Source organism: Panthera pardus, unplaced genomic scaffold (genome assembly GCF_024362965.1).
Source record: "Panthera pardus isolate Hobbes unplaced genomic scaffold, ASM2436296v1 HiC_scaffold_1, whole genome shotgun sequence".
Taxonomy (NCBI): domain Eukaryota; kingdom Metazoa; phylum Chordata; class Mammalia; order Carnivora; family Felidae; genus Panthera; species Panthera pardus.
This window is the reverse complement of record NW_026526654.1, coordinates 40,110,192-40,135,039: the sequence shown is the minus strand read 5'-3', so window position 1 is coordinate 40,135,039 and position 24,848 is coordinate 40,110,192. Positions and strand designations below refer to the sequence as shown.

Sequence of the window (24,848 nt, the reverse complement as noted above, 5' to 3'; positions counted from 1 at the left end):
GTCTCTAGCTCTCTACCCATAAGCCTTTTCAAAGAGAAAAAAGGTAGTTTTGGTGGAGAAACTTGCCAGATATCCTCTTAATCAAATGGTAAGTACTTCCTGATGGGATGCACTGACAAGAATACGGTATCAATTATGAACTGTTGCTGCCCAAAACAAGTAACCTAAGTTTAATCATTAGGAAACAATCAATCAAGTCCAAATAAAAGGACACTTCTACAGAACCACTGATTGTATTCTTCATACATGCCAATGTCAAGAAAGACAAGGAAAGCCTGAGGCACTATTTCAGATCAAAGGAAACAGAGAAGACCTGACAACTAAGTGCAATGGATGAATCTGGGTGGATCCCAGATCTGGGTTTAGAAAAATGCCATGAATGCTGTTGTTGGGGCAGCTGGCAAAACATCTAGCTTATAATATCATGGTATACTACTATTACGCATTATGGTAATAGAGCATCAATGTTAAATTCCCTAAATTTGACTAGTGTATTACTGATACACAGAAAAATCTCTGTTCTTAGGAACAAGGTGACTGTTCATGTTTGCAACTTACTCTTAAACGGTTCAGCAGTACCAAATACAGATAAATAAATACAACAAATGTGGCAAAATGTTAACTGATGAAGCCAGGTGAAAGGCATACAAGGTGATCATTGCACAAATCTTATTTTTTCCTACAGGTTTGAAATATTTAAAATAAAAGCTGAAACACATGGGGAATGAATATACACACTATCTCCATCTGTGTATGTGACTACACTTACGTTATAAAAAACGGAAGAATAAACTACAAAGTTATAATAAAATGAAATGCTACCTAGGATAGGGAAGGAGGGAACAGAGATTAGGGATAGAAATAAAAGCTAGACTTCTCTGAGTACTCTTTCCTTTATAGATTTGAGTTAGGACAATGTAATCATTTAAGTTGTTCTAAAACAAAACAAGATATAAAAAGCAGTTCCTAAAATCCTAAAATAAAAGAAATGATGCCAAATGTATGTCCAATTAGTGGCATAATCACACAGAGAGTGACTATTCCAACTTACATTAAACACAGTAATTGACCATACCCACTTACTTTAAAACACATTCATTTCTTTATACATCCTAGATGGGATATACCCAACATGACAAAACACACCCACACATATACACACACAGGAAATGAATAACTGAGTTTCTAATTCTAATATTCCCAGTGTCATTGGGAACAGGGATCTAGATGTATGCCAAAAAGATTCAAGGGTAAGATCCTATGGACCTTATTCTGAATTAGTATCATCAGTACAAACTTCAGGTATTGTATCTTAAAAACAAAACAAAACAAAACATACACATAAATGTGTCTATACGGGAATATATACACATATATAAAAATAATATGTGCCTGTGTGTATAAATGCATGCACGAGTGACTGTATGTATCAGTTCTGTGCACTACAAATATTTAGAAACAATCACCAGCCCAAGAGAAACGAGTCAAATTCTTCTGCCAAATTTTGGCTCTAAAATACCAACACAAGAAATGTAGAAGATGAGCCTAGAATATCTTACACTAGTGAGGGAGGATGCTATGAATGACTACAAGGGGTACGTCTAAAGGATTCAGGCGGCAAGCTGAAGAGGCTCCTACCAACAAAGACATATGGTCCATTTTCTCAAATAAAATTCAAGGAAACAAAAAAAGACAGAGTTGGAGGGGAACCTCCTCAAGTAGATAACAAGAGACTTGAGAGACATAATAACCAATCACAATGTATGGGTCTTATCTGGATCCTAATTCAAACAATTAAAAAAGTTAAACTCTTATTTTGAATCTAGCTCAATTAAAAATGTACATATTTGATGACATGAAGGAATTATTAGCATTTTCTGTATAATAATAATATAGTTACTTTTTATGGGTCTATATTTAAAGATACATAATAAAATATCCATAAAGGTGCTTTAAAATAATCTAGAAAGGGCAAAGTGGGTGGAGAATAAACAAATCAGGTCTGGTCAAGAGGTTGGGGTGGGGGTGGGGGGTTGGGTTAAACAGGTGATGGGGATTAAGGAGTGCACTTGCTGTGATAAGCACAGGGTGACGTACGAAAGTGTTGAATCACTATATTGTACACCTGAAACTAATACTACACTGTATGTTAACTGGAATTTAAATAAAAACTTAAAAAAAGCTGGTAACTACTGAATCTGTGATGATGGATAAGTGCAGTGACTGTCTAGTCCTTTTATATGTTTACCACAGTGTATAATAAAAAGTTGAGTATTTTGCAAGCACATAAAACTTATAATCACATTGATGAATTAGACAAATCTTCCTTCTCCTCCTTAGTTTACATGATACAATTTAAGAAGGAATAAAGACTCTGGATACTCTGTAATAATATTATATTTATAAATGTTTTATTATTTTTTACATTATTTATATTAGAGCACTCGAAGTCCTGCATTGGATATGCAAATTTTCAGAGCTCAGGTTGTGGTATAAATAATAGCAGTTCAAACAATATGATTTTTAAATTTTCATGCTTATATCCACTACTATTACAATATATAATATGCAGTTGAACATTATATACTGCACTGGACTTATAAAAACATATGAGAACGATTCTCACAAATACTCCCAACTATACGCTTTAATGACAAAAATTCTATCTTAAACCCTTTTGTGGATCTGACAGTGCCTAACCACCTGATTTCTATATTTAAATACTATAAAAAACTATACTTCTAAACAGAGGCAAAGTATCCTGTAAGGCATCATTATAGAACATCAAACCAACTTTTAAATTTAAACTCTGCCCAGGAGTCAGCGCCTACCTTGTAGTGCATCACACATGCAGGTTTATAGGGGTGCTCACTCTCTATGACCGCATAGTGATTAGAGGTTGTACAAGCAGAGAGGCCTTGCTCAGGCTGGTTTCCTGTGGTGCTATCTGTTGACTGATTAGGATTGAATGCAGGAGGTGCATACTTCTGATTCAAAATGGCAACTGAGGGAAGTAACTGTTGGACAAGGCCAAAGACTTCTACAGCCACCTGGTATAAAAAGAAATGATTAAATGAGATAATAAATGTGAAAATTGCTTTAAAGTTGTTAATTACTGTAATTGTTGGCCATCCTTAATTACTAAGATATTATTAAGAGTTTCTTCTGACTAAATTTTTGCTCAAAGAGAAATTTTTTTTATGGAAAAAAAAGATTTACCTTAGATGTCTTAGATGTTATATGAAAATAACCTTGTCTATACTTTTAAACACTTTGCCTTTTTGTAATCTGTCGTAAACTAGGTTTTACTCAATCTTTATGCTAAAGAATCAATAGTTTATGATTTCCTCCATATCTTGACTATTTCTCAATTGTAAAATACTCCTACCTTGCTACTTTTATTCAAAAAGAAGACTTGGCATCAACCTCATAAACTATAAAAATCTACTTAAACTCTCCTTATATGTCATAACTCTAAAATATATTTCTCATTCCCAAATTCTTCAACTGTAAAGCCAATAAGTAAGCATAGTAATCTAGTCAACAATATGAAGAACAGAGAGGTTTAACTGATAACTTCTACCATTTTAACATGTCTATCTCTGTTATGTTACTTGTAACCCAGGTGCCTCAAAGATTAAAATGTTTATAAAGATACAAAGTCTAAAAAAAATGATATTAAAAAAATATTCAAAGTTACATAATTAAGTTACACACCTTGGGAATAGCAGCAGCTACTGGTCCTATGTAGGCTATAATAAGGGGAAGCAGCATGGAAAACAGACTGGAAGAACTAAGCAGTTCTGGAATGTCATCAGCTAAAAAAGGCATTAAAACTATAGTTAGAAGGTAATTTCACTGTAATGTATATATGCTATACTAAATCTATATTCTAGTCTCTTGAGCAAAATAAAATTATCACTCTTATAAAGGACCTGGCCCTATTCTAAGGGCTTTACTGACATAAGCCATATCAATTAATCCTCACAGTAAGACACTTGTATTATCTCTACTTTTTACAAGACGAAACCAAGGCACACACTGTTTAAATAACTCATCGAAAATCCTACAGCTGTAAAATGACAGAGGCAGGATTAGAACCTACAGCAATAGTCATGATGTTAACCACTACACCTGATGCCACACGTGGCTACATGTGTGACGTTAGGCCAATTACTTAATTGGCATATGCCTCAGTTTACTCCTCTGTAAAAAGGATAGTAACAGTACTTCCCTCACTGGGTACTATGAAGATTGAGTTAATATATGTAAAACATTAGAACAATGCCTGCACATATTAAGCACTACAAAAATGCTGTTATTAAGCTATATTGCCTTCTATTTTACCAAGAAACCCTTTTGCTAAAGGACATTATAATCATTTACCCAATGAGCACGGTGCTGGGAAGATAAGTTGAGTCTAGACTGAGATCACCTTTATATTAAAGGCCAATTATTTCCAAATACTTCTTTCTAGATATGCTGTTGCATTGGAATAGGATTCAGTTATTTAAAAATACAGTTTCTTAGCCCAGCCCAAACCTGCAGACTGGATGGGCCAAACATTTTTTATTTTTAGCAAGTTTCCCAGGTGATTCTGATGTGTACTAGGCTTAGGAACAAATGTTACAGATTACAGTAAGGCTGGGTGGGTTACAATGAATGCTTGTGTAAATGAACTCCACTGCCAGTGTGGAGGTGACTAGGTAGTTAGATGTGGAATGGGAGAACAGTGGCAGTGAGGCTGCTGGGATGTTACCCATCTACGGGGAAGAGGACATGTGCCAGCACCATGGTAGCTTGGACTATGGAAGAACAGACAGGGGAATACAAATTGGAGAGTTGCCAGTGGAAGAACTTACAGAACTGAAATCAGACAAGTGCGTTTGGGGAGATGTTTAGGGTTACCCAGACCTTTGGGTGAATGGTGATAACATTACTGGAAATATAGGAAGAAAAACACACCTTAAGGAGAAAATAAAATGCTTTCTGACTACTAAAGTAAGGATAAAGCAAAGACTCAGCTTTATCCTTGAGTTTTTCTTACTAGGTTAACTAAGGAAAAAATAGGTATCCGGTAACTGCTTTTGGACATTTAAAAAAGTTCTGCATTAGAATATGGAGAGTATGGCTGATCCAAAATGAATGTGTATGTGTGAGCAGATCTACAATGAATAAAACATTCTGGGATCCTACAAAATAGTTACTCTTCAGTAACTCTGTGTACAAGTTAGGGAATAAAGAATCTAAAATATGACTATTAAAAGAAAAGTCTTACCATCCACAGCAAGAGCTCTGTGCAAGAGGTCTTTTGCAGCTCGAACAACAGTGCTTACCACAGAGAGAGCTCTGCTACAGTTTTTATCTTCTTCATTGGCTTTACTCAGAAGCTGGGATTGTAAATCTCCATCAAATTCACTCCTGTAACAGGAGTAATACATGAGATTATTTTACATGGTAGGTAAAACATGATCTAACTCTAGTTAGATCAGAGCTCCTCACTTAAAGTTAAAAAAGTTAAAGTTGTAACCGTGCAATTTCAAGGAGTGACAGGACTTCAAAGAAAAATACAGCCGGATGAGGATATAAAGTTATTTTAGAATAAGACCAAAGAGAGTCTGTATCAGGAACTGATATTTAAATAAAGGCTTGAATTATGTTAAAAAAACAAAAAGCTGAGGATAAAATATTCAGGCATAAGGAATAGTAAGATAAAGGTTCAGACGAGAACAAGACTGGCAAGTTCAAGGAACAGAATGAAGACGAGTGTGACTGGAATGAAAGGAGCGTGGAGGGTGACAGGAATCACACCATGTGAGCTCCATAAGCCTCCGTAAGACCTTGCATTTCGTACTGGGATGGGAAGCTGTGAGGGGATCGTGAGCAGGGGCAGAACTTGGCCTGATGCATATTTCTGTGAAACCCTTCTGGCTGCACTGTGCAGACTGACTGCAGGAGGGCCACCAAAAAAGGTGGGAGGGAGACTGGCGGGGAGACTGGGTTAGAAGCTATGATTGTTACGCAGGGGGTGGCAGTGATGGTTTGAACTGAACTGTTAATTATGGGAGTTAGAAAAGGTCAGACTTAGAACATTTTAAAAGCACAGCTGCCAGGACTTGGTGACAGAAAGAGTGAGAGAAACAGGGAAGTCAAGAAACTCCAAGGTGCTTGGCTCCAACCATGGATGGGGAGGAGCACTGTGACACATTAAACTACGATGTCTCACAGGTGACCTTAAGCATTGTTAAAGAGGACATGTTAAAAGCAGGTCATCTGGAGACCAATTACCTGCCTACAGAACCCAGGACCATACTTTACAAGAAGTGTGACTTTAGGCAAGGCATTTAACCCTCAACGTGTCTGTTCCCTCATCTGTGAAGCAGGACAAGCGCCCACCTCATGGAGTTACTACAAGGACTAGCTAATAACACAGGTCATGCACTGAAAACACATGTGTTAAGAACACCTTGTTATGTATCCTAGGGCCCCAAGAACTAGACTCAGAGACATCAAAATATATTGCAGACTGGATAACAGAACCAAGGCAAAACTAGTACTTGGATAGAAGTGATCTGATCACTAATCTTTAGTATTTTTAAAAAAGAAATGAACTGAATGTTTTTAGTATTTTTGGTATTTTTAAAAAAGAAATGAACACACATGCCCAGGAGATAAAAATTTCGAAGATATTAAAGAAGTAACGACAAAAAAAGGAAGTAACGACAAAAACATTTTAAAGCATTCACCTTTACAGTGAACAGTGAAAAAATAGAAATATATTAATATATATATATATATAAACCATGACCCTGGGATCATGACTTGAGCCAAAATCAAGAGTCAGACACTCAAACAACTGGCCCACCCAGGTGCTCCTATGTATTAATATGAGATCTTTTTACACAAATCAGCACAAGTATGTGCAAGGAAGTTATGCTGCATAATTTAATTATAACTATGCATTTAGCATTTTTTTACCTTGATATCAAACTATATGTGTTCTGTTGCTTTAAAATGCCCCCTTCCCTGTACATACACACTTACCTATAGTACAGGATCTGTGGAATCTGTCCTCTGGTTTGATTTGTACCATTACTACTCAAGCTGCATGTGCTGAATGTGAATGTCACGCCGTCCGGGCACTGAACTGTGGTCATTCCTCCATCTCCATTGGCTGTACGACTTCCATAGTTCCTCAAGCGCACAGCATATTTAACATTTTCCTTCACAATAAAGATGTAAAACATGTTTATAATGTACAGAGGCTATAAAAAAAACTGGGCCAGTATACTGAATTTCTTTGTCCTATTTATAGATGATTTGGTTAAGCACATTTTTAATGAATCAAACAGGAAAATAACTCTTAATGATGTTTATTATTAAAAAAAAAACTGTACTAAGTACTTCGTGTGCTTTGATTAAGTTAATCCTTAAAATAACTTCATGAGGTAAGTACCATTACTATTCCTATTTTACAGATGAGGAATCTGAGACACAGAGAAGTTACGTAAGCCATCCAAAGGCACACAGCTATTAAGTGATGGGATGAGTATTTGAATATAGGCAGTTTGACTCTAGGCCCATAAAGAATACTAACCATAACAAAAGATTTAAAGTACATAATCTAATTATTTTTCTTTGATGAGTTTAACTTTTGAAATAATTTTAAGTGTGGGAAAAATAATGGTGAATCTACTATATTTTATTTAAGAGACACTCAAAGATAGAAACAGATAGGTGGAGAAATGGGAAGAAATATCCATAAGCAAAAGTTGTCCCAAATAAGATGTACCGTGCATAGAAAATATGAGATACAGACACTGGTGCCTTATGATCTATGATATACACTTTACAGTGAAAAGATTTTTTTTGTTTTTTGGTACCCTAACTCTTTTTGATGAGGCCTCTGATGAACTTCTCTTATCCCAGATTCTGTTCTATAACAAAAATAATAATTTACAGTTGAATTCAGAATTACTCCATTCATAACTACTTTAAGATTAGGTAGAGGCGCCTGGGTGGCTCAGTCAATTGAGCATCCGACTACGGCTCAGGTCATGATCTCACGGCTCGTGAGTCTGAGCGCCGCCTCGGACTCTGTGCTAACAGCTCAGAGCCTGGAGCCTGCTTTGGATTCCGTGTCTCCTTCTCTCTCTCTCTCTCTCTCTGCCCCTCCCCCACTCATGCTCTGTTTCTCTCTGTCTCAAAAATAAATAAACATTAAAAAAAATTTTAAAAAAGGATAAGACTTCTGTTTTGGTAAATAGTTATGTTACATGAAGTAATAAACAACTTTTATATAAAGTAATAGTAACTTTAATAGTTAATATGATCTATTAAGGCCATTTTTTAAAAAAGAGTTTGGCACAATAAGAGAAGAAAAGACAGGAACTAATATTTGCTGAGTTTCTATACTGTACTAGACATTGAGGCAAGTACTTTATTCTATTATTTAATTTCATCTGAACAACACTACAATGTAGGTACAATCCTTCTGAATCTTCAGATAAGCCTCAGAGTGGTTAAATAATATCTAATGTCTTTAAGCTATGTGAAAGTGCAGACATCTGAAGCTAGTTCCGCCTGACTCCAAAACTAAACAATACTTTCTACTATACCAGACTTTAAGAGATCTTTTGCAAAAATACAATACAGTACAATATAAGGAGTATAGTAGTGACTCTATAAACATTTTAAGCATCACAAAAAGGAATACTTTTCATTACTTTTTAAGTAAACTACACAGTACCTCTTATTTATAAAAGAAACATAACTGAAATTACCTTTAAAGGAACAACTTTGTCAAGTCTGATTTCAGCTATATCACTGGGTGAGTCATCTGTTGTATACGTTCCTTTGACTAATTCTAGAGATGTCCATCTGTGAGAATGAGTCGAATCTCCTGCATGTTCACTCTAATTAAAACAAAAACAAAACCCACCCTATTCTTAATTTTGTTTTATTGTTTTTAAGCAGTTTCTTTCCTTGCATATGAAATTATCCATTAGCATTTCCCCATATATAATGAAGAAAAAAAATTTTAGTAAATTATTTATTTTTATCTGATTTCCTGAGGAGTCTACAACCTAAATCATACAAATGGGCTTTTCTCATCTGATGTCTTAAAATGATTTCCACTTCTTCGTAAGAAGAGTGCTAATCTAATTAAAGAGCCTAATGAAGTAGGACATAATTTAATTGCTAAAGAGAATCAAGATACAGATAGATTTCTATTTTTTATGAAATAATTTACATGGTAACTTTTTGTCCCATTTTAATAAAACTTTGTGAAAACTCAGGTAATTTAAATAATTTAGAGAATACAGCAAGATAGAGCTTAATCAATTAATGAAAACTATCTTTACTAAGAATAATCCATTTGCACTCTATGACAAAACTGCTTTAGTCATGGATACAGGTAATAATACTGATCTGAATACTGTTCTTGTTTCTAAAAAACTACAAAAGCAAAAAAATTACACAAAAGTTATAATCAGAGGCTTAGCTCTATAATTTCTAGTATTTTCATTTACCATCTCCCCTGGAAGTGCAAAAAATATGAGGCAGAAGTGATCCAGAATGGCACAGAAGCAATCATGCAGAATCACTCTTTCCATTTCTTTAATGTCTTCCACGACTAATGACTAATCTGCTAAACCCTCAAAGATTTGGACACTCTTACTATGATAATGGTAAGTCCTGATGCACAACTTACACAGAAGATGACACTGTTAGAGTGGTACTTACGTCATCAACTAACACCTCTAATTCATATTCATGAATTCCACCTCCTCCATAGACAGAAAAACCAACCACAACTATTCCTGGTTTGTCTACTGAAAAACAGATTGCATCAGGGGACCCATTCCCAGTGTTCCAACTTCTTCCCTGACTTGTTTTTGTGAATCGGTTAGCACTGGCTTTAACAGAGTGGAGAGAATTAAGTCCATCAACCTATGAACAACAAAAGCAGTTACACATCAGTAGTCTGTACCTTAGTGTTAATAATATACCTACAACAAAACTATCTCCAAATTTCTAAGAAATTCAAAAAAATAATCTACATTTAAGAAGTAGGTGTGAAGCTTTCTAAACATACATTCTATTAAGAGATTATATAGCAATAAAATTATATAGATTTTATCATTCTAAATTCACAAATCATCATGGGACAGTATTTTCTTCTCTTAGTCATGCATTTCACTTAATTTATAATGCAGAACTATAAACATGTAAGTCATCGCAGTCATAACATATGAATGAACTATATCACTCACTCTGAAAAGAAATACCAAAATTTCATCAACATTCTGTGGACCAACAGTTTTCAATCTATGTGACATAGAGCTCTAGGAATTCTGGAGAGAATTAAGAATTAAGAGGTGGACTAAGTTTCCCCTCTTCAATGGGACTATCCCCTCCTCTTATCTGTGAGTTTTCAAGACTTCATTTGCAGAAAATACATATACAAAAGTGAATATATATACATAACTACAACATCATTAATTACAGACTTTCATTAGAGAGGATCAGTGAACTTATTTTGGATTGAAAGTGCTCTTTTCAATTACAGAGCCTGCTTTTGATCTAAGTTGGCTGTAGAAATTTGAAAGACCTATAAGAGGGAAAAAATTGAAGTTTATGATTCTAACAAGAATTTCAAACTATTCTGGGAAAGACGGAAATATGGATGTCTAAGTCATGACCTTTGTAAATTTCCAAGTTCGTAGATTAGGCACCTGCAATCGGAGCATTCTTTCTCATTAGAAAGTTAAGTTCATATGGGGAAAACCAGATAGTAACCTTCTGAGGGGACCTATGCATCAGACTTTCCTCCAGGATCTGGTACAGAAGGGAAGCCTATTATACAGGCTGAATGACCAAGTGAAAAAAAGACAAATTAAAATTTTCTGACAAGGGGCTCAATGACCTCCTAGACCAAAGTCAAAGTGAACTAAGAAATGGAGGAAGTGGTTCCCAGGGTTAAATACTAAACTCTGCTCAGGTGCATGTAATCATTCAGAAATCCTAAAGGCTAAACTGTCGCTATGAATTAGTAATGAGTATACACTGGATAGATTAATTTAGAATAGATTCCAAAATAAGTCTCCAAGTAAGAAAAAGCAAAGGCTAGGGATTATAAAAGCAAAAGAGAGAAAAGATGTTATTTGGCAAGCAACTGAGTACATGCTAACTAATCAACATTTATTTGAATGATATAAGATATTTTGCATTGTGACAGGATTTTTAAAATCAACCTTCTGTCTGCATTTTGGGGAAAAAATTAGAAACATTCACTAAATTCAGTCAAAATGTTTAGATAAATTATACGGCAGAGCGAGCAGGACAGTGATATGATTAAAAATAATGTTATTTTATATAATGTGAAGCACTTTAAAACATATCAAAGTAGTTTTCTCAAACATACTAATATTCGATTCTTTTAAAATTTTGTGATAATAGCTGTGCAACAATGTGAATGTATTTAATGCCGATTTTCATAAAATTATTTTTTGCATTTTATGGGGTGCCTGGCTGGCTCACTTGGGGGAGCATGTGACTCTTGATCTTGGGTTGGGAGTCTGAGTCCCACGCTGGGTGCAGAAGTAACTATAAAAATAAATTAACTTAAAAAAATTACTTTTCCCATTTTACAGATGTCATTTGTCTTGTGTCAGTCAAGTGGGCAGAACTAAGGTTTAAACCTCTTTACCTTTTCCATACTGTGTGTTCCCTACTAGTAGCCCCATTTCTATTCCTCATGGGCCAGCAATGTGAACTATTTTGGAACATGGCAGTGAGGTTGTACAATGGGGCAAATAAGAGGAAAACATACAGTGTGTATCGCTGTGACGTCTTGGGGAAACTGGTGAGAGAGGAAGCAAGCAACAGCACAGAAGAGGTGTAAGGAAGGGAAAACCAAACAAACAGCCTGCTTGAAGGTTTTTTATTTTTATTTTTTAAGAAAACAGTACAAATAGGATTAAAATTAGTTTATACAAAGACAAAATATATGAAAAAAGAAATTACGTGGCAAGCTTAAACATGTGCTTATTATCCAGTCTCAAAATAAAACATCACCTCAGATCCCAGGGCTGATGCTGTCAGTTCACTGACAATACTGGCCAGCAATCCACAGGTGTTGGAAACCAGGTGAGAGGAGAAGAGCTCATTTTCTCTCCTCAGGCTGTTCCTGACTGGGAGCACAACAATGACCAGCATTTTCTCCAGAACTTCACGGAAGCTTGTCATACCTGAGATATTCTCTTCACTCTATGATAGATGGAAAAAAAAAAAAGTTCCAAATACTGCTTTATCTTCCTTCACCTGAGTACTCAATTGCAAAATCTTATCTTTCTAAATGACACCCTTAAAATTCAGGTTTGACTCTATGTCTAGAAATCCATCCAGCTGTATGTGGAACCACTGACTTTACTTTTACTGTTCTTTTTTCAATTATTAGTCTCTGTGTATCACAAAAGTACCACATATTTACAAGATGTATGTGTTTTTGTTAGCTTTGACTCATTTTCACTTACTCTCTTATTTAACTTCTCAATAATAATTATATATGACAGAAAAACACTCCTCCTATTTAAAAAGCTTTTTCAATAGGACAAAATTCCAATCTAAGATAATTATTTCTGGTATAGTTACAGGTAAAACAACTGGGAAAGTCTGTACAAATCTTTTTTCTAATAAAACTTTTTCTGTACATGCATGTAATAAAAATATGGAATTCTACTACAAATACTCCTATGCAGTTTTACAATTTCTTCTGTACTTGACTTCCTAAATGAAGATAAGACATTCCAACCCCTACCAATAAAAATTTCAAGATAAGAAATTATAAAGTCCCAACAAAGACCAAGGGGAAAACATAGGTCTTTTTTTCCAGAAACCAAGTGAAAAGATGATTAAGTTAGTTGATGTCCAGCATGAACATTATTTATATTTTTTACCATCCTCAGTATCATTTAGCCCACTGTGGACACAGCGCAAAATGCATCCAGTTTCATGAGGGGACAATTGTGACCAATGACCCAATTTTACTGTGGACTAGAGAATCAAACAATTTGGAATTTAGTTCCAGTTTCTTCATAGTGCCTTAACTTCATAAAATCAGGGAAACTATATACTCTGATTCAGTTATCAAAATCACCTAGTTGCACCCTGAATAGCCAAGTTTTTCCACAATACTTACATTCCATGCTGCTTTACAAGATACAGCAAATTCAACAGATTTCATAAAGTCATAAAATCTCAAGGTAGAAAAGGGTCTTTAAAGTTAAATCAGTCTTCCCAAGACAAATAAAATATGTAAATGAGGGTACATCCAACCCATTATAGAAAATTAAGTAACTTTTTAGTTAAAATAATCATGAGCATTATTTTAAACCACTCCCAACAGCTTTCCTTTTTGAGAGAGAGACAGAGACAGAGTGAGAAAGAGAGAGAGAAAATCAGGGGCAGAGACCAATGTGGGGCTCTATCTCACCACCGACAGGTGAGATCATGACCTGAACTGAAATCAAGAGTCAGATGCTTAATCAACTCAGCCACCCACGTGCCCCATCAACAGCTTTCTTAATGTGCAATCTTAAGCTAACAAAAAGTCACTTAGAAATAATCTTCCATCCTTGGCCCAAGAACTGAGAACCAAAATCAATGGAACAGAATAGACAACCCAGAAATGGACCCACAAACGTAGAGCCAACTGATCTTTGACAAAGCAGGAAAGAATATCCAATGGAATAAAGACAGTCTCCTCAGCAAGTGGTGCTGAGAAAACTGGACAGCGACATGCAGAAGAATGAACCTGGACCACTTTCTTACACCATACACAAAAATAAAGTCAAAATGGATGAAAGACTTCAATGTAAGACAGGAAGCCATCCAAATCCTCGAGGAGAAAGCAGGCAAAAACCTCCTTGATCTTGCCCGCAGCAACGTCTTACTCAACACATCTCCGGAGGCAAGGGAAACAAAAGCAAAAATGAACTACTGGGACCTCATCAAAATAAAAAGCTTTTGCACAGCTAAGGAAACAATCAGCAAAACTAAAAGGCAGCCGACAGAATGGGAGAAGATATTTGCAAATGACATATCAGATAAAGGGTTAGTATCCCAAATCTATTAAGAACTTATCAAACCCCAAAAAAACAAATAATCCAGTGAAGAGATGGGCAAAAGACATGAATAGACACTTCTCCAAAGAAGACATCCAGATGGCCAACCGACACATGAAAAAATGCTCAACATCACTCATCATCAAGGAAATACAAATCAAAACCACAATGAGATACCACCTCACACCTGTCAGAATGGCAAACATTAACAACTCAGGCGACAACAGATGTTGATGAGGATGCAGAGAAAGAGGATCTTTTTTGTACTTCTGGTGGGAATGCAAACTGGTGCAGCCACTCTGGAAAACAGTATGGAGGTTCCTCAAAAAACTAAAAATAGAACTACCCTACAACCCAGCAATCGCACTACTAGGCATTTTTCCAAGGGATATAGGTGTGCTGTTTCGAAGGGACACATGCACCCCCATGTTTATAGCAACACTATCAACAATAGCCAAAGCATGGAAAAAGCCCAAATGTCCATCGATGGATGAATGGATAAAGACGTGGTATATATATACAATGAAGTATTACTTGGCAATCAGAAAGAATGAAATCTTGCCATTTGCAACTACGTGGATGGAACTGGAGGGTATAATGCTAAGTGAAATTAGTCAGAGAAAGACAAAAATCCTATGACTTCACTCATACGAGGACTTTAAGAGACAAAACAGATGAACACAAGGGAAGGGAAACAAAAATAATATAAAAACAGGGAGGGGGACAAAACAGAAGAGACTCATACATATGGAGAACAAACTGAGGGTTACGGGAGGGGTTGTGGGAGGGGGGATGAGCTAAATGGGTAAGGGCCACTAAGGAATCGACTTCTGAAATCATTGTTGCACTATATGCTAACTAATTTGGATGTAAATTTAAAAAAATAAAAAATAAAATTAAAAAAAAGAAATAATCTTCCATCTTTAGATTATTTCTATTATCATTTGAATAAGATTACCATAAAACATCAATTCTTATGTAATTAGTTCTCCTGGCTTTAAAATAATAAATTCCTCATTTTGCTAAAATTGTAATTCTTCTAGCCTTTACATCACTTTAATTCTCCAGAAACTTTACTTTTTGGAACTTCTCAGAAAATTAGCTTTGGATGAAACTCAATCCCGAACTGTACTCCATAATCAATAACCTGGAAGGGCTTTATCAGGGGGATGGGTGGAGTGTATTTATTTAGTTACACCCACTTAGTTTCTAATTAGTAACTAACAAGATTAATACAAGAAGCTTCCCATATATTCTTAAAATGGAGTTAACAGTGTCAATGCTTTAGTTGAAGAACCAAAATGTATGAATGTATGTGTATATATGCACATATATGTGTACATAGATATGTAATATGTATAATATATAAAAATAAATAATATGAAAAAAATATATTTATTAGTACATCACTAGCCCCTTAAATTTAAAATTTTTTAAATGTTTATTCATTTTTGAGAGACAGCGAGAGAGCGCGTGCACATGTGTGCACACAGGCGGGGGAGGGGCAGAGAGAGAGAGGGAGACACAGAATCCAAAGCAGGCTCCAGGCTCTGAGGTGTCAGCACAGAACCTGACACGGGGCTCAAACTCATGAACTGTTAGATTATGACCTGAGCTGAACTCACACGCTCCACCAACTGAGCCACCCAGGCACCCCATTAGCCACTTAAACTTTAGAAAAGGGAACTCATTCACCAGTGGTGGGGAATGTAAGCTGACACTTGGTTTCTGGAGGGCATTTTAACAATTTGTAGAAAGTCTTGAGGTGTTTTCCTTTTACTTAAGAATTTTTCCGCTCCTGATGACTTACTCCGGAAAAGTCATCATTAATATACATAAAAATGTAGTCAATGATATTTTTAGCAACACTGTTTAAAATAGTGGGAATAATCTAAATATATACATAGAGAGAGAAAGGACTCATTAACTATATTATGCTACATCCAAATGGTAGAATCCTGTATCTATTAAAAAGAGGGTAGGGGCGCCTGGGTGACTCAGTCGGTAGAGTGTCTGACTTCGGCTCAGGGCATGATCTCACAGTTCATGCGTTCAAGTCTCACATCAGGCTCTGTGCTGACAGCTCAGAGCCTGGAGCCTACTTCAGATTCTGTGGCTCCTTCTTTCTCTCTGCCCCTCCCCTGCTCAGACTGTGTCTCTTTCTCTCAAAAATAAATAAAAACATTAAAAAAAAAAGGAGGGTAGAATATGTACTACCTTCATAGAATATTGACAAAGACATACAAATACACAATTATTAACCATTAATAATTACCAAATGTTTGTAGAATTCCAAAAGAAAAACATAGAATTACCCATAACTTTATCACCTAAGTATTATTTTCATTTCTCAGTATTTTCTTACAAATTATGTATTAAATACATATTACAAGATATGTATGTCTTTTGCATACATATTTTACATAGTCATCACAGTACACCATAGTCATACTAAAGTACATAAACTTTAGTCTCTGATTTTCTAACTAAAAAGTTTAAAAACATTGGCCTTGATATTAAATGTAAATAAAGTTATTTTTAAGGGCTGAACCTTTTTCTATCAAGTTGATATATCCAAATTCAAGTATTTCACTTAATGATGAACATTTGGGACTCTAATTAAGGTTTTCCATTTTTCCTTTTAATAAAGTACACAAAAGGCTTCAGTCTTTCAATTATTCCCTTGGATAATTTACTTTGTAAATATTCAACAACATAATACTGAATTGACAATTTATCTTGTAAAAATATCCTCCAGTTTATAGACACTCCCCCATTGCCAATTCAAGAGCTGACTCCTGCCTCAACTAGTACCTAATTATAATCCCAGTAAATAGAAGGTACACAATAAATACTTGATGAGAGACCGAAAGAAAAATTACTTAGATTCATTACATAATGCCAGGAACCATCATCAATAAGTTCAGGAGGTTTCCTCATAGTCTCACCAGTGTAGGACTTGATAAGAGAAAAAAACTCTTCATTTTTCTTAATTTTTTACAAATAAATTAGTACCTTCATTCATCCACATTTAATTTCTAGTAAGGCTTAAATTTTTCCCATAATGGCTTACTCTCTAAAGACCCTCTTATATTTACTCTTATTATTTCTACTGTAATTCTACAAAGTATTATTAACCGCAAATTTTCTTCCCATTCTGCTATTGTCCTTCATTTCTATATGTCACTTAAATTTTTCTCATTATTTTTCTGTTGCTTCAGTCAACAGAAAATTGCTATTGTATAATTAGGATAACTATTCTATTTTCTACTGTTTTTTTTGGCTTTCATTTTAAAGATTACTCCTCATCAACTTGATAGCATTATATATGGTTTTCATGTGTATTTAAGTTAATTTTTCTCCATAGTGCTTTCTAATAAACCAGAAACAGCTTCTAAAGCATGTTTCCTGTGACTATTGTTTTAGAGTACTTATTTTAACACACCAAAATGTTATAGAAAAAAATGTCTCAAAAATTTACTTATTTCCCTAAGAATTCTATCTCAGCAATCTAAAATAAGAGAATATACAAGTTTGCTTATAGTATCTGCAACTTTCAAATGGTTTGGCAAATAATATATGTGAATATTATGTGAATAATATGTGAATAATATGAATAATACATGAATTCACTGTGCAACTCTCAAATTTTTTATAGGTTAGGTTTCATTCAAAATAAAAAAACGAGAGAAAGAATATTGCAAATTTACAGGTAAACATGAGAATTTTTTCCCCTGAATTTTAGCTCTTCTTGTGAAACACATACTTATTTGGTAAATATCAATATAGAAGAATAAGCACCAACTTAAATATGCCCTCCATTTACTTCAGTATAAAAGATACTTTGGGAAAAGACCTACCTGGCTGAGCTTTTCCATATGTGCTACCAAAAGGGGGAACCGGTGAACTAGTGTTGAGTCATTCTCTGTGCTAACTTGTTTAACAATTGATCGTAATAGTACTTCTCCATCATATGCAATAGGGAAGATGGAAGTCAGCTTAACAGAAGTGTGGCACAGAGCTGACATAACAGCTGCAAGCAGTCGGCTACTTGAAGTCTTGAAGTTTGCTTCCTGGATATCCTTTAAAAAAAAAGAAAGATGAGCCCATCAAAGAAATATGGCATCAGTTTAATCCAAATGTTTGGATACACAAAAGTTAAACAATTTTTAAATCATACCAAAGTTTTCTAGCACTCATTTTAATTGTCTTGATATAGAATTTAATTACATCAATACCTTTAAACACAACTGTTTAAGTTACTATCCAACGAAGATGTAAAATTATTAAATATGGTCAAATATCAGCCTCCTATTCTCCATTCAATGAGTTTATATATCCTCAGAATCTTAGTCCTCTCTAGCACTATGCTCAAAGAATTACATCAAAAAGGCCCCAATTAGTATATACCTAAGACATGTCCAGTAACAAGCACTGAAACAATTTCCTCAAATAATTACTGATTTAAATTATAATTCTGTGCAACTATAACATTTCACTAATGGTAATGTAGCATAATGAATTACTATAATAAACATTCCACTAAGGTTACAAAATATATCACATTATATATCTGTTCAGAAAATTAACAGCATACTTGTAAAATTTTGTAACAAAATATTAAAAACTTATCAAGACATGATAATCCTAATTCACAAAAACTGTGTATACGTTACTTAGTTCATCAAACATCTGTACTACAAATTCAGGTTAACAGCAATATCCTATATGTTAAACCAACATTTGTTAATGCTAGCCTGTTCTGTAGCCAGTTCAGTAGTAAAGAAAACCATATGAAGCTGGACAGGTTGAGAGAGTAAGTTGTGCACCAGTCCAGGCAATAACCTTATCTCAGGAAATTGAGTGGTAAAATACACTACTCTGCTATAGGTCATCAATGAATCTGGAGAACACTATGAGTGAAATAAGCCAGTTACAGCAAGCCAAAATACTGCATGATTCCACTTATATGCAGTGTCTGCTCACAGAAGCAGAGAAGAGTATGGTTAGGATGAGGGGGAAATGGGGAGCTGGTATTCAACAGGTATAAAGTTTCAGTTATGAAAGATGAGTAAGCACTAGTGATGTGTTATACAACATTGCATCTGCAGTTAACAATATCATACTGTATGCTCAAAATCTAAGAGAGATCTCATATTAAGTGTTTTTACCACAAAGAAATACATTTTTAATGACAAGAATAATAAATTCAGTATGTAAACAGCTAAAAAAACAGTAATAATAAAATAAAAACAAAGTTGCCTACCCCTATGTCATCCCTAGAATATCTTTCAAATAGGCTAGGATGCCCTGGTGATGACAGTGAACTTTCTTAGGGGAGAAGGTGCTAGAATTTCCTCTACAATGCTGAATAGAAGTGGTGACAACAGTCACCTTGTGCCTTACTCCCAAACTTAGAGGAGTATTCAGTATTTCACCATTAAGTTTGGTATTAACTATACATTTTTCTCTAAAGATCCTTTATAATCATAGCTTGAGGAAGTTTCCTTAAATCCTAGTTTGCATGGAAGTTTTCACCATTGAATAAGTGCCAATTTTGTCACATTTTCTGTATCTACTGAGACAATTATACAATTTCCCCAGTTTATTCAGTTAATATGGTGAATTACATTGAATTTTGAAAGTTTAACCTTGCATTTCCAAGAAAAACCCTACTTGGTGTGATATATTTTTTATATTGCTGGATTTGATTTGATAATATTGTTAAGAGTTTTTGCATCTATGTTTCTGAGTAAAATTTGTACTAATATGTTCTTTTAATATCTTTGTCAGGTTTTGGTATCAGTATAAGGCTAACTTGACAAAATCAGTTGGGAAATGTTGTCTCCTATGTCTTCTGAAAGAATTTGTAAAAGATTGATATTGTTTCAGGTTTGATAGAATTCACCAATAACAATATCTGGGTCTGGAGTTTTCTTTGTGGGAAAGTTTTTGATAATAAATTCAATGTTTTAATGAATAGAAGGCAATTCAGATTTTTATATTTCTTATTGTGTTAGTTTTGATTAAGCTATATTTTTCAAGAAATTTGTCTACTTTACCTAAAATTATAAGTTATTGGTATAAAGCTGTTCAAAATATTCTTTTATCATTTTAATGTCTGTTTGGATCTATATTGATATTCGCTATTTCATTTTTGATAATGGCATTTTGTGTTTTTTCTTCATCTCTGGTCTCTCAATCAGACTTGCTATGAGTGTATTAGTTTGGTTTTAATTTTGAAGAACCAACTTTTGGTCAATTTTCTCTATTTTTACTTTACTGATTTCTGCTCTTATCTTTATTATTTCCTCCCATTATCTTTATTACTTTCTTCTTATTTTGGTTTGCTAATTCTTTCTGACTTCTTTAGGAAGAAACTTAGATCACTGATTTTAAACCTTTCTTCTTTGCTAGTATTATCATTTAAAGGTATACATTTCTTGGGGCACCTGGGTGGCTCAGTTGGCTAAGTGTCCAACTCTTGGTCTCAGCTCAGGTCATGATCTCACAATTTGTGGGATCAAGCCCCAAGTTGGGCTCCGTGCTGAGAGTGCAGTGCCTGCTTGGGATTCTCTCTCTCCCTCTCTCAAGATAAATAAATAAATATTTTAAAAAGTATAAATTTCCTTTAGCTACATCTCACAATTTCTGATGTTAAACTTTTATCTTTCAGTGCAAAATATTTTCAAGTTTCCTTTGGATTTCTTTGATTCACTGGTTACTTAGAATTATTGTCTATTTTCCATATATTTAGTGCTTTTCTCAATATATTTTGCTATTTATTTTAACTTTAGTCCTATTATGGTCTGAAAACTTTTAATCTTTTGAAATTACTATAACTTATTTTATGGCTTAGCATATGATCTATCTTTGTGAGCAAGATATGTATAGTTGAAAATAACATGTATTGTGCACTTGACATTCTGTTTTATAAATGTCAGTAAAGCCAATGTGGTTGATAATGTTGTCCAGATCTTCTATTTCCTTACTGATTTTTCGGTTTAGTTGTTCTATTAATTGCTAACAGAGGAGTGTTGAAGTCTCCAACTATCACTGTGAATTTGTCTATTTCTCCCTTTAGTTCTGCCATTTTTTTGCCTCAAGCATTTTGAAACTGATTTGGGGCATACACATTTATGAGGCTTGTGGTTTCCTCATGAATGAATGATGTTAGCAAGCAAGTTCACTCACAGCTCTTTCTCCTGACCATTCTGCACATAAGGAGGCTGCAGGAGCTGCCCTTCTAGTGCTGTCCTTGCTCTTACACACTTGCTCACAACTATTCTTGCTCTTACACACACATGCTCACTCAGATTCAAAAAGCAAATCAGCAACTGCACAATGTGCCTGCCAAGTTTATAAGTAAAAATGATAAAGCAAACAGAAAAAAAAAATGTCTTTGAACTTTATTTAAGTCACATATACCAAACCAATGTCCTAATTTACCTTTTATAAAAGTTAGAAAGATTGAGGCAACAGCACTTTAAAGAGTATTAAGTAACATATCATATCTTCAACTAACATTTTACAAACTTAAATTACCTGATCCAGACAATTCAGCAGATCACAAAGGCAAGCCCACTGTAAGGCAGGAGTTGGGTAGAAAGAATGAAAACAGGCAGTAAAGGTATTATGACACTCTTGAAGGACAGCTTCTAGGAGACTCAAAGGTTGACTGAGATATCCTTGAGGATCATTATCCAACTTCACCATGCAGTGATCAACTCCTTCTGATAAAATTTTTCTTAACAAAGTTCTAGTTTTTCCAATACATTCTGCTAATTTGCTAGTTTCTTCCACAACTGCTTTTCCAGTAGCTTTGAGGGAACAAAGCAGATTGCTAATTAAATAGGATAATAAATATGGATGGAGACATTTAATATAATTCAAGTAATTTCCTATGTAACTAGAGATCACAAGTACTCATAACCTAGAGATGGAACAATTTAGAGATTAAATGCGATCCAAAATTATTTCTTTTAAAAATCTAAGTAGGAAAAAAAAATGACCCTGAAACATTGGTTTCAGCCTCTAAGTCCAAATGAGTTGTTCAAAAGTTTTCTATTTGACCAAATCTGTTTAAAATAATACTTTATTAGAGTAATTTTTAGCCTGACATGACTTTTTGTTATCAGCATAACATGTAATCTATTTTACTCTTCGTAAGTAAATATATAAAGGTCACAAAAGCTGACTTTCTCCCCTCATTTTTGGAGGTTAAAGGCAGCTGGGGATCTTAAATTCCTGGTTTTCCCATATAGACCTTCTCAATGTCTCAAATATTTTCTCCCTAAAGTCATTTAAAAAGAAGCTTCATACCTGATACTGGGTAAATTTCACATGTATAGACACGCAATAACCTCAGACAACAGGTACCCACAAAGCGCAGTCTCTCTAAATCTAGAAGTGTCGCTGTGAACTGGAATCCTTTTAATCCTCTAAGTTCTTCAACTCCTAAGACTAAGGTGGTCCAACTCCAGTGAAGAATGCTCAATAACGACTCAAAACATTCCTAATCCAGAATATGAAAAAACAGGTAACAGTTAGTTCAAATGATCCATAGGTTGAATCAAATGGAAAGATGGCATCAACTTCAAAACTTTATTTGAACTTTTTTACTGTGTTTTGATTAGTGCAAATAATAGACATTCTATTAGTTCATTTACCACATTACCATTAGGAGTACCTTTGAAGCTTGGCAAAAAAGGTACAGTAGTTAGGCATCTATAAAAACAACATTCTTCAATATTTGCCTATTTAAAAATACATTAAATTGTTTTTTAATGTTTATTTATTTTTGAGAGAGAGAGACAAGAGTGTGAGTGGGGAAAGGGCAGAGAGAGAGGGAGACACAGAATCCAAAGCAGGCTCCAGGCTCTGAGCTGTCAGTGCAGAGCCCAATGTGGAGCTTGAACTCACAAACCGTGAGGTCATGACTAAAGTCAGACACTTAACTGAGTCACCCAGGCACCACTAAAAATACATTTTTAAGTTTCCCTGCTATCAACCTATTTAGTTTATCATATAAGTAAGGAAAAAAATAAAAAATATTTACAAATCTATGTTTACTTGAAAGCAAAATTAAACTCTACGCTGTTGCTGTAGTATTGCATTTCTAGTTGTTCTGCAATACTTAGTGTATCCTATGAAAATTTTAAAAAGATGCAAAATTTTATCATTACAAACAAGAAGGTTGTATAGCATACTGTATGAAAGACTCATAAGTTTGTGTATATATAAAAAATGGTCTGAAAGGATATACATCAAAATGTAAACAGTAGTTATATGGGGTAATAACAGAGTGACAGGGAAAGAACTTTAGGGTACTTTTAATATAGTTTTATCCCTACTCTGCCCTATTCCAAACCAGGGATGTGTACTAATCTTGTGATTTTAAAAAACTAATACAAAAAGGAAAAAAAAAGCATTCTCCCTATGCATTTTACCAACATGAAAGACTACTGACTACATCAATGAATCACATTCATATAGTGCCTTACAATTAAAAAAGCATTTTTGTATCCCTTATGTCAACAGAAATTCATACTGATGCTATCAGTTTATTTAAATAACTTGCATAAGAATGCTCAACTAGTACAGGACAAGAACTTAACTCAGACTTCCCATGATCTCTCAGTTACATCATGTTGGCTTTCCATTCTACACTAGTAACCCCAGTAATGTGGCATAGTTTTGAATGTAGAATGCGGATGGTCAAGTAGTTCAACAGAGCCCTGAGTTAAATATACAACTCTTCTATTTAGCTCCTCAAGCATTAGATTAGCACTTTTTAGTCAATTGTCAGCCTTAACTTTTCCTTCACTTTCTCCTTCAGCACATGTATTCATACAAGATTTACTAGAAAACCCACCGGTTATTTCAGTTCATGTGTAAGTTCATGTTAAAGTCAGCCAACATCTCTATTTTCCCATTATTTAAAGTACATATTATTTATTCTTTGCCCTGGGATGTCAGTGCTAATCTAAAAACAAATCTGAGTTCATAAAACTATGTTGAGATAAACTCTCAGAAGGGTGGCTAACCGCCAAACATCAAAATGAAATGGAGCACTGGACAAAGAACCTGAAATTTAAAAAAAAATGGCTTACCACTGAGACAGTTCTTGCAAAAGATCTCTTTAAAATATGTACAGGTTCACTGGTTTGCTGTTTGCCTTTTGAGGCACTACCATCACTGGTTGGAAGTCTGAAAGTAGCAGATACACATAAATTTATGTTAGAAGGTCCAATGACACTTCTCAAAATATACATTTTTGAAATAGCAAAATATGCTATTAAATATTAAGTGCTATATAATTAAAACATCATTTAATCAGTGTACCCAGAAGTAGTCCAAGCAACTTGCTATGTTCATAATGCTATATATTACAAATACTGACTATAATAAATTGCATAAAAACAAACAAAAATCCCTTCCTGGGAAAAGTGAGGTTTAAACCACCTAGATTTTTAAAAGTGATTACTAGGAAAGGAAGACATAAGAGACAGTTAATGCTCTAGAGGTGTTTCTTTAGATTTTTTACTACTCAAAGAATGACATTTTTTTTAGCGAGGGTTACTTATTTGAATTCTTCATTCTAAAAATTGAGTAATTATTGAGTAAATTATTTAGTTTAGAAATAGGTAGACAGACACACAGGCATATGCTTCCATAAATGTCTCAAATACCATAAAGTAATTAAAATTCTTAAATAAT

The 24,848-nt window shown here is 34.4% G+C and overlaps 1 protein-coding gene across 17 annotated transcripts in view; it reads right to left on the bottom strand.

Annotated features, from left to right (window-relative positions):
• The window catches only part of MYCBP2 (MYC binding protein 2), a 284,243-nt gene that overhangs the window by 118,200 nt on the left and 141,195 nt on the right, over window positions 1-24,848 (bottom strand). For all 17 annotated transcript variants that reach the window (XM_053896509.1, XM_053896544.1, XM_053896144.1 and 14 more), the window contains 11 exons: window positions 24,242-24,338; window positions 22,452-22,644; window positions 21,675-21,949; window positions 17,990-18,211; window positions 12,082-12,273; window positions 9,748-9,954; window positions 8,784-8,915; window positions 7,045-7,223; window positions 5,279-5,421; window positions 3,718-3,818; window positions 2,832-3,050 (listed from right to left, as the gene is read on the bottom strand). In XM_053896509.1, the coding sequence (XP_053752484.1) occupies window positions 2,832-3,050; window positions 3,718-3,818; window positions 5,279-5,421; window positions 7,045-7,223; window positions 8,784-8,915; window positions 9,748-9,954; window positions 12,082-12,273; window positions 17,990-18,211; window positions 21,675-21,949; window positions 22,452-22,644; window positions 24,242-24,338 (1,960 nt within the window). The remainder of the gene's footprint in view (window positions 1-2,831; window positions 3,051-3,717; window positions 3,819-5,278; window positions 5,422-7,044; window positions 7,224-8,783; window positions 8,916-9,747; window positions 9,955-12,081; window positions 12,274-17,989; window positions 18,212-21,674; window positions 21,950-22,451; window positions 22,645-24,241; window positions 24,339-24,848) is intronic.